Consider the following 27,115-nt stretch of genomic DNA (forward strand, 5'->3'; position numbering starts at 1 on the left):
GGACAGGCTGGAGCAGGGTCCTAAACTGAAGGGACATTCAAGTGTGCCTCCAAGTTGAGTACAGTGGGAAAATGACTTCCTTATCTCTGCTGGTGATGCCCTCGTTGATGCAGCCCAGCGTCATGTTGGCTTTCTTTGCGGCAGCAGTGCACTGTTCACTCATATTGACCCTCAGGTCCCTTTCCACAGAGCTGCTCCCCAGGTGAGCAGATCTCAGCCTGTGCTGCACTCCTGGATTATGGTTCAAGTCTTTACACTTGTCCTTGTTGAACTTCATAAGGCTCTTGACAGACCACTCCTTCAGCCTATCCAGGTCTTCCTGCAGGGTGGCTCTCCCTTCCGAAGTGTCCGAAGAGATGGACGACCCTCATGAAGGCTGTGTAACCCAGACCTGCCAGTTGTAAGTGACAACACCGCGTTTCTCTTTACCCAGCACAAGTGTGGCTACAGCTACTCACGGTCGCGTGCCTGTTCAGTCTTGAACATCTTGTCTTGAATGACTTGTCTTGAATGTTCAATCTTGAGCCTCTTTTCAGTGGTTCCCAACAATAGGACGAGGGGCAACGGGCACAAGCTGGAACATAGGAAGTTCCATTTAAATATGAGGAGAAAATTCTTTATGGTGAGGGTGACAGAGCACTGGAACAGGCTGCCCAGGGAGGTTGTGGAGTCCCCTTCTCTGGAGATCTTCAAGACCCGCCTGGATGCAGTCCTGAGTAATGTGCTCTAGGCAATCCTGCTTTAGCAGGGGAGTTGGACTAGATGATCTCTAGAGGTCCCTTCCAACTCTGACAATTCCGTGATTCCATGATTCTCAGAGCCAGCATGGACTCCTTATACATGTGTGCTGTCTGCACGCTGTCAGGCGTGCGAGTGTGTGCTCTCACCCTGTGCAGATCAGCTGTGCTCTGCTGGGTGCGGCGGCTGTGTATGGACTGGACACTGCCGCTGCACGGTGCAGCGGGATGGGGCACGGCTGTGGTGGTGAAGAGAGAGAAGTTCGTGCTGAGCTAAAGGATTCCAGCCCCCAAAGCAGCACCAGGCTCCTTAAAGCTGGTGCTCGCTGATGGCAAATGCAAGGAGTAAGTGAGCTATGGTGAACTCCCAGCCGAGACACCCGTGGGAATCTCTGTACCAGGGTGGGTGTAGTTCTGTGCCTCACTCGCTGGTTTCGCTGTGACAGCCTCAGTAGTTTAGCCCTTGATAGAACTAGTGTAGACACACGCAACTCTCCCTAGTTTTGGATCGCTCAGATGGTGTGTCATTCAAGAATCAGGCATGTTTCTGCTCTACACCTACACATCAGAGGAAGAAAGGAGGGCACTTCTGTCACTCAGCTTCCCACTGCCATTTTTCACGTACACTGGATGAAAAAATAAGTTAGGAAGCAAGTTGTTGCCTGTTACCCCTGCAACAGACACAACTTTTCCTAAAGATAGACTGTCACCTCCCCTACCCAAATCTTTGTATTTTCCGCTGAATGATGCTTCTACAAAGAAAGGTTGCTCCTACTGAAATTTTCTTTCCATTGAGGTATAAGATACAACACAAAGGCACTTCTGAACATCGTGTGAAACAGTCACTTTATTGCAAAATGAATATCATAATAGAAAATACATGTAGTTCAATTCTTGAAAGAAATGTACAAACCATGTTTCATTTGTGGAAGGGACAACATGAGCTACAAACTGGGGGCAAGACTGGACAATGGGTTGAGGGGTGCTCAGCTCGTAAAATGTAAGTTAAGAGTCCTTCAGTATTCATGTTATCTTGAGTATTGTTCAGTTCAAGGACCACAAAAGAGGAAACACTTCACGACTTTTACCTGGTATATTGTATACCTGTAGCAGGTTTTTGTTTACCTGAGGTTTCTGTTATTTAGGCTGTAAAGGATAAGCATCTTCAAAACAATGAGGTTGGATTATGGGTTTGAAAGATGACAGTACTCTGACCTTCCTCCTGAACAGGCTGTTAAAAACGATAGATAAAGGGCTAGGTTCTGATAGGCAGAGACCTCATAGCTTCAAAGCTTTGGGAAATTAATCATCTTTTCAACTTATAACTGTTTCAAAGTAACTTGAATACAGGGAAGCCACTGCACGGAAGCATCTTCTGCTTTGAGCTTTTTGTATCATTTGCTTATGTACTTCATCAGAGCAATTATTCCTGATTATTGCATTTAACAATACTATGAATGAGGAGGGAAATGCTTTCTTACACTCCAAGTGCTGTGTAAGTACAGGGTTTACTTCACCGATTTCCACATCTCATCTTGTTTGATCATCCCTGTGAATCTTCTACACAGCACATGCAAAATCTGACTTGCTCAGATGTCAATGAAGTGCTGGGAAAATTCATCTTATCAAATAGCAAGGCTGCAGTTGACCATAAAAAGTCAAAATGTTTCCACTAACAGAAGCAGCCTCAATCTTCTTTATACTTCCGGAGCAAAGTTGCATTTAGAAACATATGGCATCAGCTCTGAGAAAGTTCACTGTAATTTTCTAAAATGAAGTACAAAGAAAAATGTAATTCCATTGTTTCATTTAATTTTAACACTAAATTATGTATTTGGGCAAATGGGATCGGTTATTTTAATCAGCATTAAACTATAATTTCCAAAACCCTGAAAATGTAGAAGGAAGTAAGTAATACTGAGGGATTTCATCGATCTTTGTTTCAAAATACAATCATTACATGGTAAGCATGGTCACAATACAAACTGTGGCTCTGCCATTGCCTCACTAAATGAGTACCAAAGTCCTGATCTCTCTCTTGCTCCACATCCTCATCTGCAAAACTGTAGTATTACTTCCTTACTTCAAAAAAGTCCTTTAAAGCTTATTTAGTAAAATGTTTGCTCAGGGTTCAGAAAATACTAAGTATTAGGTATCATAAATTATGTGCTAATTTCTCTTAAGCTGCAGTAAAGCCTGAGTGAAGTGCTTTGTAGGAAATCCTCTCTGTGCGCTTCTGTAGTTAATTTTGGATAAGGTTATTTACATAAGAGCATCGTATAGTAAGAATCACTCGTAGCTTAGCGTCTTCTTTTTAAACTATTACTTGTTAGCTCTGCTAAACATGACACTGATTATTAAAAAATCCAACTGCATATCAAGTCTCTATAGTTAAAAAAAATATTAGAAGATCTATAAGAATGTGGCTACTTCTCGCTTTCCAAGCTTTGGTTGAGAAAACTTGTGCAGAACTCTCCCTGCAGTTAAGGACTGTGATAGAAATTGGTGACAGAAATTGAGGAAATTATTCTTTCCTGCAGCTCCAGGAACACTGAGGAGGTTACCATGTCCCCCCTAATTAAGACAGCATTTAAACATGTGATCAACTTGCAGAATGTGCTCTGTTGCCAAAAGCACATGGATAAATGCTGTCTCGGAAAAGGACCATAAAAAGACATAATTTGTCAGTGTCCCTGAAACACATTGTTTGGATTCACAGAACACCTCAACCAAACTACACGGAGTTGCGTGTTAGCTACTGGTGACTGACCTCATGCCACTGACCACTCTAATGGTCCACTCCTCCATATTATGTGATTATTTTGCCATATATGTAAAAGTATCCAAAAAGCACCCTCTTCTTCCCAAGCCCTCATGCAATATGGTTGATTAGGAGTCATCCCCCAGTTTACATTCAGTGATCTTGTCTAAATGCTGTTCTGCATGCTGTCAACAAAGCACACATGCTGTCCTGTGAAAGATGTCTGATTTTATAGATGCTGAAATCCCCATCACTCCTGGCTTGCAGCATGAAGCTCTTCCTTGGTCAAAGCAGCTGGTTCTTAGGTACTTTGTGAAGAAGTCTGGGCATCATATTTCCTGAAACTGTGGTTTCGAAAAGATTCCCTGAAATGAAATGGATACATAAATAAAGTTGGCAAATTAAAAAGAATCCAAGAAAAACCTGCCTTGTGAAAAGGAGCAGCTGGCAAATCATCAGCTGAAACATGTTACGTGTTTGTAGGCCAGCTGCATATTCCTTCTTTTGCTCTCACCCTACAGTGGACACAATGGCTTTGTGAAGAAGTGTATATTCATAAGGAAAGAACTAAGTTAAGACTTTCTCGTCCCAGACATGGGCCTAAAGTGTATTAAGTTATCTGGGAGTGAAAGGATCATGCTTACCTCATGCTGGCTAACACCACATGGTGCCATGTGTTCAAAACAAACTCATACCTGTTCTACCTCCTTCCTGGCTTCAAATGTTGAAGAAATGGAAAGAGGTTTCCAATATCTTTTCATTAGGGCAGAGGGAAGTCCCCTCTAACAATGTGTTAAAACGACATAAACCCCTTACCCCAGGAATGAGCAGCTTGAGAAACACAGTTAATACTACATTCAGCTCCAGTGGAAGTCAGCAGACTTCTTTAATCAAGTATGAAGTTGGCAGTGTATATTATGGCCTGTTTTTAGCTGCCAGTAAAAGTGCCTTTCTTTCTTGCAAAAATGGCATCTTTTTCTACAGCTACAACAGATAACCCTGTCCTAACTGTACCTTGTGCTATGGACTTTCACTACAGGTTTGTACAGCTCTGGGATCTTCCTCTCAATCATGGGCCTAAGGTTCTCCTTCAGCTTCCCGTAGTTCTTTTTGAGCTCTAGCTGATATTCCCGCTGGTCAGCAGTAATAAGGCGCTTGTTTTTCTCCACTGCTTCACCACACCTAGGCAAAAGAAAAGAAAAAAAGACTTAACATGTATCACCTACTTCCGTTAAACTCATTAACTTTGTGTTAGGTAATCTGAATGGCCAAGGATCCATCTCCTCCAGGCTAGGTATTCCTGTGATAAATTCTCAATTCCAAAGTGATAATGAACATATAAGAAACCTCTGTCTTTTCCAAGTACACAAATTGAGGTGATATTTTTAAGACATTAGAAATGCTAATAAAAAAAATTTTTGACTGCAGAATACTGAGCTACCTTCCTACTTACTGTAAACAGGTGCAATCACAACAGCAGAGAGTAGAGGCTGTATCTTCTGCATAAGGCTCATTTTTAAACTCAAACTTATCCTTCAACAATTATGCTATTTTTTGGACTAAGGAGAGGAATATCTTGCTATGTGAGTATGCTTGTTAAGATTTACAAACATATCTCAAGCAATAGCCATATGTGGCTATCACTACCAATGTGTCTGCTTGACAGATAGATAGGGTCAAATGTTTTCTTATGAACAGCTTCCTGCAGAAAAATGACATTTTATTAAAAGGAAAATCAAGGCAATAATGTGAAATGCTTGATTTCTGTAAAATGTCAAAAGATAAAACAAATTAAAGATCCTAATTTCTACACAATTGGTTTGAAGTGTTAAAATTTCCTCCCATTTGGGATGCAAAACCTACCAAAGCATTGATCATGAGCAGAGACAAGTCTGAACTAAGTGTCTAAAGCATGAGATGTCAGGATTTATGATCTTGCATAATTAATTACACAGTCATATTATCGTTGCATTATTGCGATTGTCTTTATTGATGCAATTCAACATTTTAATTTTGTTTTACTGACCTCATTATAAACTCTTTGAAGCACAACCTCAACTTGTTGTGGTGTCGATAAAGTTTGGGGTCTGCTGGAATTTCAGCCAGGAACACTTGCGCTACCTCTAGCGGTCCCTTGTAGGAATAACACAGGAAAATGTCAAGAACACCGGCTTAGACTGGAAAGAGACTACACGTTTGGTTAAGCTGTTATTTCTTGAGCAGGAGTTATAAAACAAAAGTCATCATAACAGCATGGGGGGTCTGCTCCTTTTTCCGCTTGATATTTCCTTTGTCAAGCAGAGTTTTTGCCCATCATATTTTATCCTCTCCTATTTTCATTTCCCCTCCAGCCCCACAAAAAAGGTAACAGACAAATTCTACTCAGCAGAGAAGAGGTGGGATAGCTCTACTGCCAAACCTGGTTACATGAGAGAAAAACAGCTCCGATTTGTGGCATTACAAGACCCCAAGGGAGTTAAATAAGACCAGTGCAGAAAAGGACTACTCTTTCCAAAGCTTACAGCAATATGTTACTTCAGACTAGAGGCTTTGGTTGATGAAGAATCTGGAGAAACTGAGAGTATTTAGTCTTTCAGCAAAGAAAGCAAGCTCTGTAAAATTGTGGATAATGCCAAGTTTTCTCTCAGTTTTTCCTTCATTCTTTCATTTAATTTTTTTTTAAATTGCCTTTTTTGTTAGCAGGCATATCTATGTTATAATTATTGCATCTCAACTTTATTTTGGCCACTCAGGTCTTGATTCACATGTTTTCTGTGAAACTGTGAGTTTGTGGTGGTCCCACACAGAATTGTTGTTATTACTCTCACTCCCCAAGGATACACCTGGAGTGAATAAAATGGCTGAGATGGCTAGAGTGCTAGAAATGGAAAATCCTTGGATGCATTCACAAGGTTTCCAGGGCCACAAGGTGCCCAGGTGCCACAAGACACCTACAATCAAGACAGCACTTCCATGAGCACTTTTACCAAAAGCATACCTAATGAACAGCATACAATGACTAAATATCAAGGGATGAAATGCACATTATGACTTAATGTGTCTGACTGTATGTACTTCTTCCAGTGCAAGAGATGAGAACGAAAAGAATGCACAATGAGAAAAGTATGCAGAAACCTTTCATCTGGCTTATTTGGATACCTTACCTGATTCACAGTGGCTCCAACTGAGCCCTGCAAAACCATCTGGAGCATTTTGGCATCTGGTGGTTCTTGGTTGGTGGCTGCAGTTAGTTCCTGTGTTTTTTTCCGCATGTCTTCAATAGCAACTTCAATTGGAGTTAAAATAAACTAATAGAAATGGAAGAAAAGATGCTTCATTACCTGAATCATGCATGCAGTTGACCTGTTTTAAATCTGGCAATACCACTATCATTATCCTGTGCCAAAAGCAGCAGTTGTGAAACCCAGGAAGACTGTTTAATCTAAATGTCATCTTGGTAGATGCTGCATCTGCTCCAAAGCTCTTTGACACCTTGTCATTTCCAAGAATAGGATGTGGATCTGACTCCCTGTTTGCATGAATTCATTATTATTATAAGTTACTGACTTCATGTCTGAAATGGTTTTGCACTTTTTACCTCAGTAAAGCTTCCCTGTCTCTAAACCAGCTCTGAGCCCAATTTAGTGCTTTGACTGCACTTTATCAGCTAGAAGTACAGCCATAAATACAGCTCCACACATCCTCCTACACAGCATTACAACTGACTGCTCAAAAGAAGAACATACACTCACTATCCTCTTTTCTCCATAGTAAATACCTATCTTGCATTTGTTTACCCATTCTATGCCATTCTCATTTATAAGAGCAACATGTCTGAGAAATTCAGCCTTCTTTTTTTCTGCCAAGCATAGAATTTGAAAATCTTCTCAGCCAGAAACTTCCTCAACCCTTGAGAAATTAGATCTGTCCTCAAAATGCAATTACCTCTTCTTTTTGGATGACATTGATTCTAGTTTTGATGTAGGGGAAAGCATGCATTGTGGTTAAGATGGTATTCCTCTTGTATTGCTCGCTAAGTTCTCCTCTGGGGCGCCCATCCATGGTGAAAGGCGTAGTGTACATGAACCGACAGAGGTTGAAGTTCTTCTCAAAATAAGTTACTCTGTCTTTCATCTCATACTCATCAAAATATGGCTCCACAAAAGTAATTTGTATGTATGCCTGAGAAAAGAGGGAAGAATCATTACAGTACTTTACAACCCAAGAAATATAAAAGGAATGGCATATGAGAAATATCCTATAGTTCATGTTGGCTGAGCATTGTCTAGAAGAGCACAGAGCTGCAAATCCTTTTGGGCTACTTCTCTTCTTCAGAGATGACAAAACTTGCCTCCAGGAAGGGCACAGCTTAACCCTTGGGATCAGAGCCACAGCAGGGACCAGATCAAAACTTCTATTTCCACACTCTGTGACAAGGTACCAAACTAAGCCTTTCTCAGAACCTTTAAGGATATCCCTGGGCACAGACACACAGCCAAATTTGGATTATTTTTTTTTGGTGCCTTAATGTTTGAGCATAAAAGTTTCAGGGGAGTCCCCCCCTATTCATTTCTCTACTGTGATAAAGCATTCAACACTCCCAGTAGGACTTTCCCTACCTTATTGGGATCCAACTTTCTTTTGTCTACAGGAGCAGAGTCCTTAATCACTTCCACAGCATCCTCCCCAAAACACTGGCCATAAAATCCCTGGAAAGGAAACAGAATTATCAGAGTGTTTTTAGTCCTTAATATACTGCTAATGATCTGTATGCCTCTAGGAGAAAGGAGAAACCATGACAATTTCTGGCGTCTGTACAGTCAGTATAATGCTTCATGAATCACAGCTGGCCAGGGTAAGGCATATTCCAAGGAAGATCAGTGTGAATTGCTTACAAAAAAGCAGAACTCAAGGTAAAGTGATCAAAAGAGAACCATGAAAGAAGTTCCATGAAAAATCTGAAAAGACACCAAAGCATATATCTGGACTGCTCAAATTGAGTAATTGAATATATTACAGGCCCGCTCATAAGAGATGTGGCCTCAAGAGTATTAATTACTTTCATCATTCTGCTGTAAACAGGGCTACAATGGAAAGGTTATACACAAAGAAAATAAAGTATGGTACAAATCAGTTTGTTACTGATTTCTATATAGCAATAATACTATTAGAACTGTGTGGGTTCATTAGAAAGTATAACATAACATTGGAGACCATATTAACACAATGTTTTTTTCTTTACCTCTAATCTGTGAGAAATCTCAGGAAGTTTGGTAATTGCAGGCTCCTTATAAACAAATTCCTGCTCATCTAAGTCCCCAAATTTGGATCCATAGAAACCAACACGGAAGTAAGTTCCAAACATTCGCTTTTGACCCTAATTGATAAAAAGAAAGAGGAAATTTATAATTACTTATTTTTTTATGTCAACGTTGTAGCATTTGGATGCCTTTTTTCCCCAACTGACAGATAAGAAAAATCCACTAATCCTACGTTTTCCCTATTTCAGAGACAGTTCTACATATCATCAGTGCTGATGGATTAGAAGCACGTATTCATGTAGGAAAGCATAGAAATTAAAGTGACATTTGATTGAAATCCAACTTAAAATTTAGGTTAATCATGAAGTGACTTTTGCAAAAAAAAAAAAAAAAACTTACTATTTTTTAATTCCATTGGATACACATTAACAAAATTAAAATTTTGCAATGAAAATTGGTAAGAATTTGAAACTGACTAGACTCAGCAATAAGATTCTTCTGGAGAAAGAGAAGAAAAGGGGCAGTATGAGTGCTGAGAATTTAGCCAGGCTTTTGTATTTCTTCTGTTTTATAACTGAAAGCACAAGTTAACTGACAATGAAGTCCTTTTTCTTAAATAGATGTGGCCAGGTGGAATCATGCATGTTCTCATTCTAAGTTTGACCTATTCAGCTATTTTTCTGTAACTTTATATCAGTTTTATATTCATCTCTGCTTTTTCCTGCAGAGTGGATAGAGCCTCTTTTCACTGTAGACTACCCTTTGTAGGTAGGCCAAAGCAGATGGAAGCTTTTGTTACAAAAAGGAAATGCATCTATTTCATATGAACACTTTTATTATCACCAGTCTTTAACAAACAGTGCAGCCCAGCAATGTGTCTTGCTAGCTGTGCCTTGCCTCAAGACTACCTTATTAATAATGCTGTCAAAGGCCTTCTGCAGCTTGCCGTGTGTCAAGGTAAGCTTCCTGAAGTCTCGATGTGCTTCCAGTATGGGGATGACAATTTTGTACACCTCGTTTACGGTTTCATACAATCCCCCCTTGGGAGAAAAGAGGAAAAAAAAAAAATAATAGAAGAAATTAAATTAGTCCTCATGCACCCTGAAAAGAAACTAGATCTCCATAAATGGCCTGGCTGAAAAGGGGATTTATGGGATTCATCTTTTAATCTGCTATGTTGCTTGTTCTAGCTTTCTAAAAACTAGTAATAGCAAACAAATAGTTCTGAGTTGCAAATAACAAACTGGATCTAATTTGGATCTCTGATCTATTGGGCTCTCAAGCCTACATTCCCACGTTAAGCACATGGTTTCTACTCAGGGGTTAGAAAAGTCCCTGCAGGTAAGCAGAAGGAAATGGATTTGTTTAGCATATATCATTCAGGGCAACCAGAGCTGCATCTGGACAAAAGAACCCAAATGATATCTTCAGAGGTGCTAAATCATATATCCTCTTTAGCACTACAACAATATGTTGAGCTACTTGAGTATTAACATCATGACTCTTTCCATGGTAAGTGTAGATTATGAGGCTGGTGGTTGTATGCTGTGTAAAAGCACAGAAGTAACTCTTACATGCTTTCTAAAATCTATAGTTTAAGCAAGATAGCAAGATTTTTTTTTTTTAAATAATATACTATCCCATGACAATACCAACCAAAGGGCTTGTTTCATGCCTGGTATGATCACTTTCTGCTGATGCTGCCTGTAGTCTGCACAGTAGAGGTGGCTAAATGGCTGAGCTAGGCTACCCGAAAAGCCTAGCTTAGCCAACCTGGCTGAGGCAGGGCTGGGTCAGCCGTAAGGTGTGTCTCTGCCTCTTGTTGTTTACAGTGGGGCCTGATTTAGCAGTAAGGCTTTGTTTCCTTATGCACAGTAAAGTAAGATATGGATCTGGCCCAGACAGCACCGCTCCTTCTTCCTGTGATTTTGGCCCTTACTCACCGTGCTGAAGAGCTCTGCTGCTTGTTCCAGCAGCCCTACGAGGCCACTTTCTGAGAAATACCTCCCAGAACATATACCATCTTCATCTGGAGACAAAACATCATCTGAAACAGCAGATTCCTCCAGTGCATTGGACGAAATGTTCTAAAGTACATCAGAGCACAGAAATCAGAAACCTAGATCAAAAGTCTATCATAGATATTGAGGCAGAAACAGTTTCAACATATTTATATGACAGGAAGAGGAATGAGATTATACAAGCACAGCCAGGGGATACACAGTTAAATTCCATTTAGAGGTGAATGTAACATCATAAATCTCTGCAGATGGCAGATCAGGAGTTTCACTACAAAACCCCTAAACTTTCTTTCTCGCTCCAGGCTTAAAAGGCAGACACCTGTAGGTTGCAAACAGGCCTCTCTCTGGTGGATGGATGTCCATGAAGCTGCAATGAGCTCCACCTCCCAGCCAGAGGGGTCCCAACCTAAGTGCCCTTCCTGCTGCCGGCGTCTGGGGGTAGGAAATTCCAGCTGCACCCCAGACCTCCTGCCATCATCTTGAAGAAGTTGAACTTTCAAGTTGTTGATTTGACTTTTGCAAGAAGAGGAGAAGTAGGACACAGACAATACTGCTCTAAAAACTGCAATAATTGAATGCTGCTTCTCTTTTCAGCCTCTGCCATATTACACCTTGATCCTGCAGAATTTACTCAATTTCTTGTTAAAGTTATTGATCTTATTGTGTGTTTAAATAAAACTAGATAAAGTACACAATGTCAGTCACTCCTTGAGATTCTAGGCCATGAAATAACACATCTACAGTTCTTCAGGATCCCTTTGAATAAATGATGCTGGGTAGAGTCAACGTTAACATTTTTATAATACGTAGAAATACATATAAATGAACATTAAAATATGTGTACATGCAGTATGGAACTAGCATATGTAACTTTCAACAACAGCAGAAATGCTAAGCTTCGATTTGCTAGTAATTAAAAGGAGTTAAATTAGTGTCATAGTGTCTCACTTCAGCAGAAACTGGCAATGACAATCTGTCTGTGTGCAGGATAGATGCCAGCTGGCTAGCTAGCTGAGTCCTTAAAGATATCTTTATAAAATGGCAGAGACACTGAGAGCTGTTACTATTGATCACATTTCAGATAAAGAATTGGCACCACATATCACTAGCAACATAGGACTTTCCCCCTTGGGCTTTGTGGATGTATTTATTTCTCCATGGGTGAAATTTACCCTAGCCATGCTGCCATCGCAGTGCCTAGTCTGCACATCACATCAGCTCCGCTGGAAGGGTGAGCACAAAGCTCAGGACATTTGCAGAATTAAGACTATGTCTGAATTTCATCCAGAGGGAAAACTGCAGCATGTTTTAGCACACCCATGCCACTTTTTACCTACCGGGCTCATTGAAGATGATTTCAACCACAGTTAGCCTCCTTGGTACATACTTAGGGCAACTCTACAACCCATGCTGCAGCTCAATTTCTGGTTTTTCCTTTTTTAAATAGTAGCCATTGAGGACTGTTTTCACAGAACGGCATGTGGCCTTTGGTAGCTTTTTTTTTTCTTTTTGTAGCAAAGGGAAAACGTCCAGAGGAATGATTTATTATGAAAGTAACCAAGAAAGTCAGATACCAATTATCTCTTTGCCTTTAAACCCGTAATAACTAATGTCAGGCATGTATTTCCATGTTTTACAGTCCATGCACTCTAGTAGGAGAGAGCACTCGTGACATATTCCTGGTGCTTCTATGATCTTTCGCAAAGTGGACATGCCTCACCCCCCTTTTGCTTTGATCTGCCTTTCATATTGAAGAATACTATATGTCCCTTAAAGGCAATACACAAGTTACCATGCATATCTCTGGCAATTACTTTGGACCTCACAAGACTAGTTTTCTTTAAGGAAAGTGACACCTGTGCAAGCCTGATGGGCTTTACTGTCCCCAGCCCTTATCGCCATGTTAGCTATGTCTAGAGTAGCCTGCAACCTAGATAGCCAAAACATCACAGTTGAATTAGGCTACTGCTGAGCCCCGGTTAATTACCCCTGTGCTAATTAACACAGCAGGTAGACACATACACTAAGCCCTTGTCTGTGGTAATATAAAGTGGCTCTAAAGTCAGTCCATAGGCAATTCATACTCTGAGTCTGCCTTAACACTTGCAAAGGGGATTCAGTGTAAACACAAATTCAGCTTAAAGGGAATTTCACTGAAGGTGATCCCATTCTGATTTGAGATAGTTTTGATTGCACAGAGGGAAGCATGTACAGTTTTGTCCGGCACAGTATAAGGAAACATGTTACTCTACTGACAACCAGTTTCCTGGATGCGAACAAATTCGCTGCAGAAGACCTAGGTCAACAGATTTAATCCTTTGCTGCCTCATTTTACTCAGCTGTAAAAAGGACATAACGCTTCTGCTCATGCAGAATAATCTTTTTAAATACACATTATTATCACTCTAAATTCCACAAGTGAATGTATATCACTGATATGAAATTAATTAATATCTGAGCTAAATGAAGGAATGGACACAGAAAGAGTCAATGAGGGAGATCTAGAACTCCAGGTAAAGCCAAGACAGTATGAGTAGTGTTTCTCTCTTTTATCAAGGTCATCTGAACAAGATCTTCACAGGTGCTACGAAACACTAACCTGTTTGTAAAGAATGAGAGCTCTTCTCTTGAAAGGCTTTGTGAAAACGCAAAGCGTTATTATAGTTAATTATTGTTATTGAGCAAACTGAAATTCAAAATTATGCTGTATGGTAAAGAGTTGTGCAATTGGGTTTCTGGTCATTAAGGCTTTTTATTACATCTCTCCTATGGAGCAACTGTTCCTTTGGCAAATGTATTTACACAAGTATTTTGATGAGAGAGATTGATTTGTTCCCTTTAAACTTCTAAGTTTTTGCTTGCCTAGTTCTTTGTAGCGTAGACTTCAGTTCTCTAAAATAACTGGAAGTATACCCGTTACGGCAATCTGCATAATCTGGGAGCACTGGAAGGAGGAATTGGGAGAAATTGGGTCAAGTGTGTGAGATTATAGGCTTTCAAGGCAGCCTGGGAGCAGGATGACATTGGAAGGGAATGCAGATTTCACCTATATCTAAATGATGATAGTATGTAACGAGTAGGGAGACAAGTAAAAAGTAGAAGTAATGAATGGAAGTTAGAAGTTAGGAAGTATGCAAAACTGATAAGGGATACAAAATCGCAGAAGTATAAATTCAAGGCCAGAAGTTTAGCCAGTAAAAGGGACTGACCGCTTCTTAACCAGAAGGGACTGACCACTTGGGAAGATTACAAGAATGCCGTTAGAGTATGCAGGGATGAAACAAGGAAAGCCAAAGCCTCCTTGGAATTAAAATTGGCAAGGGATGTCAAAGTCAACAAGAAGGGGTTTTTTCAAGTATATTGGAAGCAAAAGGAAAACTGGAGAAAATGTGGGCCCACTGTTGAGCAAGACGGGTGCCATGGTGACAGAGGATGCAGAGAAGGCAGAGTTGCTGAATGTTTTGTTTACGTCCGCCTTTACTGCTCAGGCCAGTCCTCAGGAGTCCCAGACTTTGGAGGTAACAGAGAAAGTCTGGATGAAGGAAGACTTCCCTTTGGCTGAGAAGATCAAGTTAGAGAACAGTTACACAAACTGGATATCTGCAAGTCCATGGATCCTGATGGGATGCACCTACGAGCGCTGAGGGAGCTGGCACAAGTCATTGCTGGGCCGCTCTCCATTGTCTTTGAAAGGTCCTGGAGAACAGGTGAGGTGCCCAAGGACTGGAGGAAAGCCAATGTCACTCCAGTCTTCAAAAAGGGCAAGAAGGAGGACCTGGGAAACTACAGGCCGGTCAGCCTCACCTCCATTCCTGGAAAGATGATGGAACAGCTTGTTCTGGGCATCATCTCAAAGCATATGGAGGAAAAGAAAGGTATCAGAAGTAGTCAACACGGATTCACCAAGGGGAAATCAGGTCTGACTAACCGAATAGCCTTCTACAATGCCAGATGGATAGATGAGGGGAGGGCGGTGGATGTTGTCTACTTTGACTTCAGCAAGGCTTTTGACAGAGTCTCCCACAGCATCCTCATAGGTAAGCTTAAGAAGTGTGGGTTAGATGTATGTACAGCAGGTGGATTGAAAACTGGCTGAAATACAGAGCTCAGAGGGTTGCTATTAGGGGCACAGAATCTAGTTGGATGTCTGTAACAAGTGGGGTTCCCCAGGGGTCAGTACTGGGTCCAGTCCTCTTCAATATATTCATCAATGACCTGGATGAAGGGGTGGAATGCAAGTTTGCTGATGATATAAAACTGGGAGGGGTGGCTGACACAACAGAAGGCTGTGCTGCCACACAGCAAGACCTGAACAGGCTGGAGACTTGGGCAGAGAGGACCCTGATGAAATTCAACAGGGGCAAGTGTAGGGTGCTGCACCTGGGGAGGAATAACCCCATGCATCAGTACAGGTTGGGGGCTGACCTGCTGGAGAGCAGCTCTGAGGAAAAAGACCTGGGAGTCCTGGTGGACAACAGGGTGACCATGAGCCAGCAATGTGCCTTTGAGGACAAGAAGGCCAATGGCATCCTGGGGTGCATCAGGAAGAGTGTGACCAGCAGGTCGAGGGAGGTTATCCTCCCCCTCTACTCTGCCCTGGTGAGGCCCCATCTGGAGCACTGTGTCCAGTTCTGGGCTCCCCAGTTCAAGAAGGACAGGGAACTGCTGGAGAGGGTACAGTAAAGGGCTACAAAGATGATTAGGGGCCTGGAGCATCTTTCTTATGAGGAAAGGCTGAGGGACTTGGGGTTTCTAGTCTGGAGAAGAGAAGACTGAGGGGGCATCTGATCAACGCCTATAAATACTTAAAGGGTGGGTGTAAAAGAGGATGGGGCCAGTCTTTTTTCAGTGGTCCCCAGTGACAGGACAAGAGGTAACGGCCACAAACTTGAACATAAGAAGTTCCACCTAAACATGAGGAGGAACTTCTTTACTTTGAGGGAGGCAGAGCACTGGAATGGGCTGCCCAGGGAGGTGGTGGAGTCTCCTTCTCTGGAGACATTCAAAACCTGCCTGGACACGTTCCTGTGCAACCTGCTCTAGGTGGATGTGCTTTGGCAGGGTGGTTGGACTAGATGATCTCCAGAGGTCCCTTCCAACCCCATATCATTCTTTGATTCTGTGATTCTGTGAAAAAGAGTATATTTAGCTATCTTAAGAGTAAAGGAATTTAAGAATAACACTAGTCCATCACCTGACTGCTACAGTGGAACTGCAATAAACAAAAATAAATAAACAAAATAAAACATACTAAACTCAATGCAAAATGCCAAGTGGTTCAATACTGTTCATATTTACTATTCCAACGGAAAAAAAACAACAGATGGTATGGTTATATCAAGGGATGATGAACGTACCAACTACTAGTGTTAGCCATTTCAAAATCAGCTGGACCTTAAACTGTTTTCCTCAACAGTTTAAAAGAGCTAAGCAAAGGATATTCAGGCAGAGAACACTGAGTTGGTATATGTTTTAGAAAAGCGTGGAAGTTCCAGAGGAGCCAATAGGAGGAGACCACATTTTTTAAAAGTAAACAAGATGAGTAGATAGTGCCTGGTTTATCAGACTGCACCCAGGATAAAGTGATGGAAATACTTTTTTTTTTACTTAAGAAAAAATTAAAGGTATTGTAATTAATCTGAATCAATACCAGACTATAGAAACCTAATACTTTTAAAGAGATTACAATCTCATAAAGATAATAATGCCCAAACAGTAGAAGCCTATAAAACTTCTGAGCTGATTCTGCAAAACATTTCCACTCATTAGTTGGAAAGATTCATAATCATCGCAGCAAGCACTCTGTAAATGAACAATGGTCTTAACTAGTCTTAGAGGATAATAATAAAGCAGGAAACATCAACACATAGGAATATTTTCAGGGTTCAGCTATTCCTATTTTTTAAAAAGCAGTAAAATCACTGAATTAGCACATGAAGTCAGTTCAGGTAAGAGTAACCAAAACTGCATAATCTGAAAAATTGTGTATAAATATCTACATTTCAAAATGTCTAACTCCAGCAACAAAAAGTTATGCTTTCATCTATGTGATGTAGAAAAGAAGGGTGAATAACAAAACCCAAGAAAACTCCTTGGAAATGATCAATGTATTACTGAGTAAAGAGCTCAACAATGCCAAAAGAACCAGTGGACTCTTTGGAGAGACAAACTGAGAAGTACTTCCTAGGCTTAAAGAACTTATGGGACATTTTTATTTGACTTTGATGTGACTGCATATAGTGATTGTGTCATTCATCAATCAAAAGGGTGTTGGTTAGTAACTGGAGGACAATCAAAGGATTGGAGAACATGCCTAGAAGAACTGGGTAGCTTGGATTACCTAGACCATGAGAAAGATATTTGAAAGATGCATATGTCACAGTTGATAAGTAACAGCCCTAGAAAAAGTCATGAGATAATAGAGGGGTTCTACTTAACAAACAAGAGATTACAGTATCCAACTGTTGGTAATAGAAGCTAGACACAGCCAGATACTAAAGTACCAGTTTTCATCAGTAAGCATAAATCATCAGAACAATCTACTGTGAGTGGTGATGGATAATCTGCCATTGTAAATTTTCCTCCCCATACATGCACTTCTACTCTGCTTAACACAAGAAGGAATACACACACCAGAACAGACCATCCCAGACTTATGCTGTCAGAGCTTGGGAGCCTTTTCTTACCTGAAAGCTGACACTGCCCACTGGGAGATAGTTTCGATCTTCAAGCATGCTGAGGTACTCTGCCACCAGCGCTGCAGCATGAACCAGACACATGGCTGCTTCTGTGTAGCACTTCCTCTTGGTGTGCTTCTCTGCCATGTTTTGCAGCCAAGTCAACCTCAAGTCGGGTGATGTCTGGTATCCTTTGGCAATTCTAACAACACAGGGCAGAAAGGAGATGTGAACAATCACTTCTTCTCAAATAAAAGGAAGAACCTTTATAGTTCTCCACCTTGGCTGAATGGAAGGAGACATCCCTGTCTTTATTCTGTATAATTCACTAAGCACATGGCAAAAGAAATGCTTAGGCAGGGGTAGGCAGGACACACAGGGGCTATGAGGAGAGTGAAACTGCTGAATCCAAGACTCTTCAGTGTTCATCAGTCTCTGACTCCTATCCTTGCTTAAGTCTATGCCCACCTCCCAGTGGCTCCACTGCAGCATGCTCAGTCCCACAGCCTGGGCCCCCTGGGACAGATCAGCTGTGCTAAAGTGGGAATGTACACAAACAGAACAGCTAAAGGGTTTGTCCACAGCTTGTCCCTAAAACACACTGTTCTTGTGCTCACCTTGCTGCAGAATTTCGTCAGTAGCAAATCTAAATGGATTCACCTGTACATGAGATCCATGAGCATCTCCGGATCTTCCTGAAATTCCCTCATTTTTACTGTATCTGACAGGATGCTGTTCAGATTACACAGCAGCTCCTCTACCTGCAGTAATACAAAGATCAACATCCATTTCTCAGGTGTTTATTTTTTCCCTTCTAGAAAAATAACAACATTTACACCAGATGATGTTACTCTATTTTAGTCTCTTACCAAAGGAAATGTCAGGATGCTGAATTGCTACAAGATATATTTTTCCAACTCTATTCAATGCAGCAAAGACTGTTAGCGTAGCAAATATTATACACACATTATAATTAATAAAAATAAGCTGGAATCCTTTGATCTGTTTATTTCTGGATGAAAAAAAAATGATCAAATGTATGTGCTAATGTTCAGCTCTTGTTGATCTGTGATCTGATAACAAAGCAGATTTTTGTAAGTTTTTGTAAGTCTTCAGCAAAAGCTGAGTTACTGTAAGAATTTTAGCATAGCGTCTGACAGTTGTCTGAAATGTTTTTCCTTATTGCTGCTGCCACCTTATGAATTGGAAAAGGGAAAGAAGTTTCCAAGATGCTACTTATCTGAAAACATAATGAATCAAATTCCATCTTAGGAAACTCTTATAGGGTACAGTTTCTGCTGGGGTCTAGAAGAAAGTTGTACAAAAGCTAAGAGATGATTCTCCTTTCTGTGGAACTTCTTAAGAGTTTATTCTATGGAACTAAGTCCTCCACCTCTTTCCTGCTTATTGTTGTGTTAGGAATGGACTCATGCAATAACCCCTGCATCTTAAATTTTCATTGCTTTGGAAGACCAAGATCTAGGACTTGCTCCAAGCACATTCCTATGTGAAAGTTCCTAATAAAAGCCACAGATGTCATAAACGATTTGACCTGAATGGGAAATGGAGTTGCCTGCATATCTGCATCTTCCTCTGCATAGGCTAGGATGGTTCGTAAGGATCGTCGAAGGAATTCCTCATTAAACTCGGGTGATTTGCCAACCAGAGAGGCTAGTGACATGGTCACCTGCATCTTCACTCTTGCAAAATTCTTTAAGGAAAAAAAAAAAAGCATGAGAGAATGATGGCACTGCACCATGCACATAATTTCACACACCTCTGTCTAGTGTATAAACAAAACCCACTTTCTCCTGCCCACACTGAGTGTGTTAAACTCACCGCTCACACAAGTGGCCTCTGGTGTATCAAAGCTAGTCCTGTTTTACCTGGTTATGCCAAAGTTCCCTAATTCTGACATGCCTGTACTTTGGGGCAAGACTATACCTTGAAATACATAGGGCGAAGCACCTCTTTTCCCCCTCTGCACAGGCCAGTGGGTGTGAAGATCAGGCTACCCACAGAGGAGAGGAGAAAAAGAAGAAGCAGCATTGGGAAAACATTCTGGAAACAAGTCTGGGAAGCAAAAGGCCTCTGAGGGCTTCACGTGGTGATGCACTACGCCTTGCTGAGCATGGTGTCTCAGAGGCACATTTTCCTCCTGCAAAGCCAACAGTTTTTATATTTTCAAGGCTTTTAAAATAACAACTAGTGAGAAAATTCTGTGCAAGTTCAGATGCTACCCAAAATGCTAACGTATGTCCTTTGATGCTAGGACATTGTGAACCTACATGCATAACATATGTACTTTGCTCCCTATATGTTGCAAAAATCAGAGCCTAGTCCTGAGACCAATATAAGCATACAGTAATTCTACTGAGGTTGTATTTGCATTAGAATAGAACTAGTCTAAGTTTAAGTAGTTTTGACACAGGAGTGAAAAAACCCCAGCATGACAAAATGAAGAGTATTGCTTATGCATTGTATAGTCCTTTCTATCAGAGGCCTAATGCTGTTGCATTTGAAGATGCATTTACAGATGTTGCAGAAAAAGTTACATTTTCCTAAACAAAGTAATGAACAATAATTAAAATTACTTTACCCCCTACACTTCTAGCACCTCTTCTGGCTCAAACGTGCCAAACAGCATAACATATGACCATTTATCTGTAGATGCATTCCATTTGCTATCACAACTTCAGCTTCAGTTTCAATTGATCACAAAAAAAGGTGGCACAAAACATACTGCTGTTCTCAAAATCTTACACTGGTAGAGCTGAAGCTGTATCTCATGAGGAGATAAAGAGTGGCACAGGCTTGAGTCCGTGTAATATCTATGCTGCTGCTGCAGTGATGGAGAACCCTTTGACACAGGTCAGCACATTGTTCGACCTCCTCTTCAAACAGGAAATCTCCAAACTAAGGGAGATAGAGAAGAAAATATTCATTACTCTCATTTCTGGCCATTAAAACATCATTACCTTAGTGCACAAAAATCACAGGATTCAGACAAAGACTAAAGTTTGCAAAACCTACATTTTATACTTTTAAAATTTGGATTTCTGATTCCTGTGATGCTATAGGTTCCATTTTTAAGTTTTTCTACAGAGAAGAAGGGTTTGAAAACAGTCTTTCTTTTTAGAAAAAGAGTAGCAGAAAGAGAGAGAATAAAAAAATTTCTGAAAGTCCCATGGCTTTAGGAGCTTTTGAAAACATCAGTTATTGCAAAATTCTTAGAAGCACAAAGAGTTGCTATTTTCAGAATATATAATTGTTGATGAAACATGCAAATAATTCCTTAAGCATAAGGAGCAATTACTAGCTTTTTGCACCAATGCCCTGCCCTTCCCCAGCCCTCCAGCATGTTCTTCCTCTTATGGTGTGCCACAAAACTTCCACTGCCCAGCTTTCATGCCAGACCCTCCTTTACAATGTCTACACAATGCACCTCACAGACAATAAACCTGGGGGCAGGATGTCTGCCCTAAGACACTCTCACTGTAGACAGCACAGAGGCACCAGTACTGTATGTACATATGTAGGACTGATAAAGGTGTGCAGGCAGAACACAGGGTATTATTTTTCATTTGCAGGCCCATTTCCAGGTTTTTCAACCTTTCTTCACTCCATTATCTCCCTGTTTTATGTCTAATTTATATTACAAGCCTGCTGGCACAGGTTTCTATCATTTTTATTTGTAAAATAACATCTATATACCTACAGTGCAATAGAAATAATTGGAATGATTGCTTCATAAAATACAGAACTGAGTCAGCTTAACTAGAAGATCTATTTCAATGAGAATAACAATTGCTTCACAAAATTCATTATTGTAATTGGAAGTTAGCTTTCAAAGATAAGGTACAATGAAAACATAATTATGAGTTTCATAACTAGGCAGATACCTACCCTGTAATTAGGCTTTGTCAGCCAATCTACATTTAACAGCAGACAGGCATTAATTGGACAGGAGTATCCTGTTTGTTATTTGCATTTTAGAAGAGTTTAGGGGAAAAAAAGACTTCATGGATTTTTCCTTTGTGAAACTCTTCTCTTTGTAGGAGAATAAATCTTAAAACAGATTTGAGAGAGTCCTCATGAAGCTTCTAACCCATTATGACCCATATTATAAAAATGTTGGGTCAAATTCTGTCCTTATATACATTTTGATCTTTTTTTTTTTTAATTGGTGATACAGAAATGAAAGAGAGGTTAGGATTTGGCTTAGTTTTCAGGCAGGATGAAGACGAAATCTGGCAACATCTTAAAATCTACTCAGAGTTTTGGAACCTATCTTAGAGGTAAAATCCTAGAATGATCCGCCTGATCTCTGATGAGTTAGCTTTGATTTCCCTGCTGCCCAACTGATTGGAAACTAGTCCTGATGATATAATAATTTAATTTTGACTTTATGGAATCTGTGCAATCCTTGGCATTAAGATTCCTAACTAAAATCAGAATGCATGTGAAATTTAACAGGAATGTTTTACCTTTTCATTAGTAAATCACCTGTATTTAAGAGTAGACTGCTAAACCCACGAGATTATTGAGACTCAGTTATTCCATCTTGTATGGTCAATGAAACAACCTTGCAACATTGCTATAGATACACATTTGTATTTACATATGCAAAACATATTTAATGGATGCCAAAGGTAAAGTGGTAAGTAAATGCACACAGTTCTGCTCTAGAAATGCTGCTCTAATAACTTGATTGGAAGCATGAAAACTTAAGTATGTCAAGAGCATACCTTAGCAATGAGTGCTCTAAGTGTAGCAAAGCAATGAGTCAGGTATGTGGTGCTCTGATCACAGCCAAGAGAATTTACCAGGACCTTCAAAACTCCTCCCAAAAGATTGTCTCTGCACTCTGCCGCAAAGCTTGCCTACACATGGAGGAGAAAAACAACAATACCTTTGTGAGGTTATTCAGCAATGAACTAGCACATAGGAACTGAAGTTCTGCTCTTCTGTCCATGAGACACATCCAGGAATTTATAGATTCCAGTTTTTTCATTTGTTAACCTCTGCTTCAGAGGAATTTCAAAACACTTTTGTAGTGATCAGGAAGACTGAGGGGAAAATTTCCCAAACATTTCTCAATATCTGCAGAACCTCCAATGCATTTTTAAGCTCAGCCAGCTTCTGCAGTGACTCTTGAAGCTCTGTCTGCCTTCTGTCCCATCTTTCATATACCTTGGATCAGGAAGTGAACCTGTGGTGGGCAAGAACCATCCTTCCCCTCGTCCCCTCATGCTCTGATTTCCTGGGCGTATAGTCTAAATAGACATACTGGTATGCTCTGATCAAACCCACAAACCAAATGGGGGGGAGACTAGGTGCTATGAGTGGTGTCGTGCAAAAACCACGTCCAGTACTATGGGAGTCTTTTCTACTAACAGTTTTTCAAGAACTAAGTTTTCTCCTTGCTATCTATGAATATGTATGTTGCTCCAACAGTAGTATTCCCATACCCACAAATTTGGACTGTCTCTCCTAAACTAGGAGACCATGTTTAAGCAGAGTCAACTATCACAGTTCCAATGCTGTTGAAGAACCTGTGAAATTTTACTGCATCTGACTCCTATAAGTTAAGTAAGTCCTGTAGGCAGGCAGCAATTTCATCTTTGGATTCATTCATCTTTTTTTTTTTTTCCCTTCAAGATTATAGAAGTTTATGAAAGATCTTTAATTAAAACATTTTTCCCTGCCTAAGAAACAAAAGGAGAAATGAATCTTGCTTTCACTGGCTTCTGAGGGAGCGGGGATTGGTACCAAGCCAGCTCTGCCATTTCCCACCTGGATGATGTTCTCTTGCATATCGAGAACGATCAGGTTAGCTTCAGTTGCCAGGTTTCCACTGATCAGAGCTTCTTGATCTAGCTCAGCTTTTGTCCTGCAAAAGTGAGTTCTAATTAAAGCATGCAGAGAGTCCCCCAAGAGTTAGATGGTCTGCTATTTAAACAAAGCCAAAATACAAACAATACCATTCTGAATGATCCCGTAAGAGCAAACAATGAAAATAGTGTTCAGAGGTGGTTCTTAAGAACTACTGAGTCAAATTAGGAGAGCTGTTATCGTAGAACAGAAGTCCCAAAGGGGAAACCTGAAAACTAGGCATCTGGATAGTTCAGATAGATGCTTCTGCATCCTTAATAGCAATCTGTGTAATGGCTACTCTGCCCTCAATATCATGTTCAATTGTTCAATAAGCTATGCAGTAATTTCTGAATGCATTACCTGTAGCAGGACACTAAAACCCAAAATGGAATAAAAGGCAACTGATCTGACACTTTTCAGAAAAAAAAAAAAGTAAAAATAAAGGCTTGGGCAAAGGGGAAATTGCTTCAATGCCATAGCAGCAGTGTTTAATGTAAGCAATTTAAAATGTTGATTCTTGAGACTGTTGACAACATAAGACAGCACGTCCAACAGCTGCAGGGTCAATACAGTGGTGCCCCAGGCCATTAAGAGAGCACCAAAACAAGACAGAAGGTGGTGGTAAGGCAATGCACGATACCCTGTTAATTTAAACTTAAGGATGAGCTGGAACACAGCTCCTCCACAACCGGATGCTCTTAAGCATAGGTGCAGCTCCTAACAATTTAATTTTCAGAGATCCCTTCTATGCCAGAAACTCAAAGAGGAGGCTTTGTTCTGTTTCCTAAACTGCTTAGAAAAGGGCTGTTTCATGGCCAGAAGCTGCTCTCTAGAGCTTGAGATTAGAGCTACTGTCACTTGGGCCAAAGTTTGTAAGGTGCATGTCTATGGCTGGAACAACACCCTTCCAATGATGCTTCTGAGTGACTTCAAAATCTGTGGCTTTTCTGCCATGTTCATTTAACTTTTGTGCCCAGTGGAGTCTTACCCAAAAAGAAACCAGAGAAGTAAAGAGCCATCCTTTTGGGCACAACCAGATAATTCTGGGAAGGACTAGGAAAGGAAGTCAGGGACTTGTATGGTTATTAATTACAATGACTCAAATCAACCAAGAACAGAAGGGTCTGCCAAAAGTGCCATAATCAAGCCAGGGATCACTAAATATGAGTAAGAACAGAACAAATCAAGCAAACAGCATAGCTGTTTGAACCATTTCCAGCAATCATTCAGCCTTGCACATTAACCATGCTGACTGGATCCTCTCTGACACCACACGTAGCTTGTAACTGCAACTACAATCGCAAAGCATGCTGGAGACTGAAGAAGAAGCAGGCTGAGTGAGGCTGAGTGGCAACCTGTGTAAACCTGCTGTGCCACATACTACCTGCAAACACCTTACTTATGGGACATAGACACTAAAGGGATCCACAAAGAACGAGAGCAAGGATCTCGCATACCACAGTGATGAGTGCTGGGTAAACCAGAAAGGCCTGGACAGTATGCAGAGTTTTACTTATGTAACCAGAAGTTTTATTTTAAGTGGTTTAACTAAACTCCTGTAAAGAGATATTGTAGAGTTGCTGCTTTAGGACTGTTTTGCTTTGATTTCAATGAAACTGGGAGAAAGCAAGCTACTTTCAGGGCAAAACAAGAATATTGACACTGGATCTGCACCTCTTCCAATCTAGCACAGAAGGTGGAAGGATTATTTTTTAAAAGCTTGGATAAATTGCAAATTAACAATCTTGGGTTAAAAATTGTATGTGATAATCACGGCTACAACAGTGTAGCTGCCACATAGCATGAGCCACTGTTCTCAGGTCAAATTCACAAATTCGCAATGGAGCTCACAGCAGCTGGACTGGTGAGAGGCCACAGTCTCTATGTGACGCACAGTGGCCCATTCAGATAGTCAAAATTCAAGCAAGTATCTACGCACAAATGACACATCTCCTTTAGGGGAAAGCAAACAGTTCCATGCTTACCGGAACTTAGCATGCACCATATGAAAATGCTGTTAGTAACACAAATCATTCACAAAAATACAGTTTTCCATAAACTGAGACACTAACTTGACTACTACCATATAGCACTGATAAGGTGAAATGTATTGAGACTTTAAAACTGAAAACCTGCAACAAGAAAAATATTCACTACAGAATCATCTTCCCCTACTCCTGCCAATAACTCTTCTCAATTTTAACACAGCATGTCAAACCCAGCTCAACTGATTTAATGTAAATAAATGTACTGTATACAGTGAGGAGCCATAGCAACACCAAAATAAATGTCACAGCAAGCCTCTGTGGAGTATTCGATACAACTTGTATCAATAACTGGTGTTTACCACACTGCTAATCAGAAGGAAAAAATGTGTGGATAACTTTTTAAACTTCTCATTCAAGTATTTGTAATCTCTTTGGTGTGTCATAGCAACAGTTGAATACTACTGCTACATAAACATTTTCTATTTCTTTCTCTGACAGAAGAGGGAAAGGATTGCAACTGCTGATTTTGTAATAAAACATCTCGGGAGAAAGAACAAAACATAAAAACCCCAAACAGCTTGGTTCTAATAAAAGCAGTATATATTTATTAAATTACGTACTTATCTTGTCTCTCATTTGCCTGCCGCCAGTGAGTCTGTTCCTTTCTCCAGCGCAGGTTTTCATTTAGCCCTGCTGACCTGTCATTCCCTGAAAGTGCAACATATATTAGTGAGATTAAAGCAAAAGGGGACACTTGAAGTCTGACAGCTCACTGAAAGACGGAGATACATGTCTGTAGCAGTTTGTCAGAACTAAAACCATTCAACTTCACAGCCTCAGGGCTCTAGTAAAAGGACAGGACTCCATCATTTTTTTCATGTAGGATTTCTAGAATGTTAGCTTGCTTACAAATGTCTTCAAAGACGTAAACGCAAATTATTCCAATTACTAAATGAAACAACCTTTTTTGTTATGAACAATTTGTTCTTACTGATAGTTTTGATACCATTTCTTGGCTTTTGATTAGATACTAACATGATTTCTCAGAATGTCTTAAGACTTCTTAGTTTGCCTTATATTCTTCACCTGAGAAAAGCTCACTCCTAGCTACACTTTGGCTAGCTGAAAGCCAATGATATTTTTCTCTACAGCAAAATCAAGAAAGGCCTGCAAGGGAAAGGACTGTGGGTCAAAAATATAAGAACGAAAATGGGGCATGTGCATAAAACCCAACAAACTCATTTATGTCTACAACCTCTTGAGATCCTCTCAAAAGACATAGGGGGATAGAAGTATGAAGTACCAGCTGGTATTCTGCAGCGCTTCATCATTTCTCCTCTGGCTCCTTCACCTCTCAGTAAAGCCTCTTCCAATCGGGCCTTAACATCTCGTGACTTCTGCAGAGCTTGGGTGCTAACTTTATCTGAGCTTTGTTTGCCCTGAAAGTAAAGTCAAAGCAATCAACACCAATGCCTCCATCTTTGGACATGAGTCCAAATTGTGTCTCCAGAACCAGACACAACGGAAGAGACCTGTAGAGGGGGCAATAAGCAATCAATATGATTGAGTAATATATAAAGTTTAATTAAATTTTGCAGATGAGGAAAGAGGTAGTATATATACTGCTAATAAACAGAAATATGTATCTCAGTGTGCTACAGAGAGAGAAATTAAAGTTCAGAGAAAAGGTTATTTGATCCATTTCAGACAGACCCTGTTGGAGAAGGGAGGCCTGATGTCCAGTCCCAGCTCTTAAAGCTACCACAAGCTTGCTTTGAAATGGGTAGAGTATA

At 40.4% G+C, this 27,115-nt stretch overlaps 1 protein-coding gene across 1 annotated transcript in view; it reads right to left on the reverse strand.

The window, feature by feature from the left end:
• Window positions 1-3,799: 3,799 nt before the first annotated feature.
• DOCK8 (dedicator of cytokinesis 8) overlaps window positions 3,800-27,115 on the reverse strand; it is an 83,208-nt gene continuing 59,892 nt past the window's right edge. The window contains exons 31-47 of the mRNA XM_074166620.1: window positions 26,626-26,761; window positions 25,943-26,030; window positions 23,254-23,350; window positions 22,206-22,340; window positions 20,221-20,373; window positions 19,010-19,168; window positions 18,118-18,218; window positions 17,467-17,659; window positions 10,703-10,846; window positions 9,668-9,799; window positions 8,741-8,875; window positions 8,118-8,207; window positions 7,444-7,680; window positions 6,663-6,806; window positions 5,525-5,631; window positions 4,513-4,680; window positions 3,800-3,863 (exon numbers count right to left, since the gene is read on the reverse strand). Of these exons, the coding sequence (XP_074022721.1) occupies window positions 3,800-3,863; window positions 4,513-4,680; window positions 5,525-5,631; window positions 6,663-6,806; window positions 7,444-7,680; window positions 8,118-8,207; window positions 8,741-8,875; window positions 9,668-9,799; window positions 10,703-10,846; window positions 17,467-17,659; window positions 18,118-18,218; window positions 19,010-19,168; window positions 20,221-20,373; window positions 22,206-22,340; window positions 23,254-23,350; window positions 25,943-26,030; window positions 26,626-26,761 (2,283 nt within the window). The remainder of the gene's footprint in view (window positions 3,864-4,512; window positions 4,681-5,524; window positions 5,632-6,662; window positions 6,807-7,443; window positions 7,681-8,117; window positions 8,208-8,740; window positions 8,876-9,667; window positions 9,800-10,702; window positions 10,847-17,466; window positions 17,660-18,117; window positions 18,219-19,009; window positions 19,169-20,220; window positions 20,374-22,205; window positions 22,341-23,253; window positions 23,351-25,942; window positions 26,031-26,625; window positions 26,762-27,115) is intronic.

The sequence above is a fragment of the Numenius arquata genome, chromosome Z (genome assembly GCF_964106895.1).
Source record: "Numenius arquata chromosome Z, bNumArq3.hap1.1, whole genome shotgun sequence".
NCBI lineage: Eukaryota > Metazoa > Chordata > Aves > Charadriiformes > Scolopacidae > Numenius > Numenius arquata.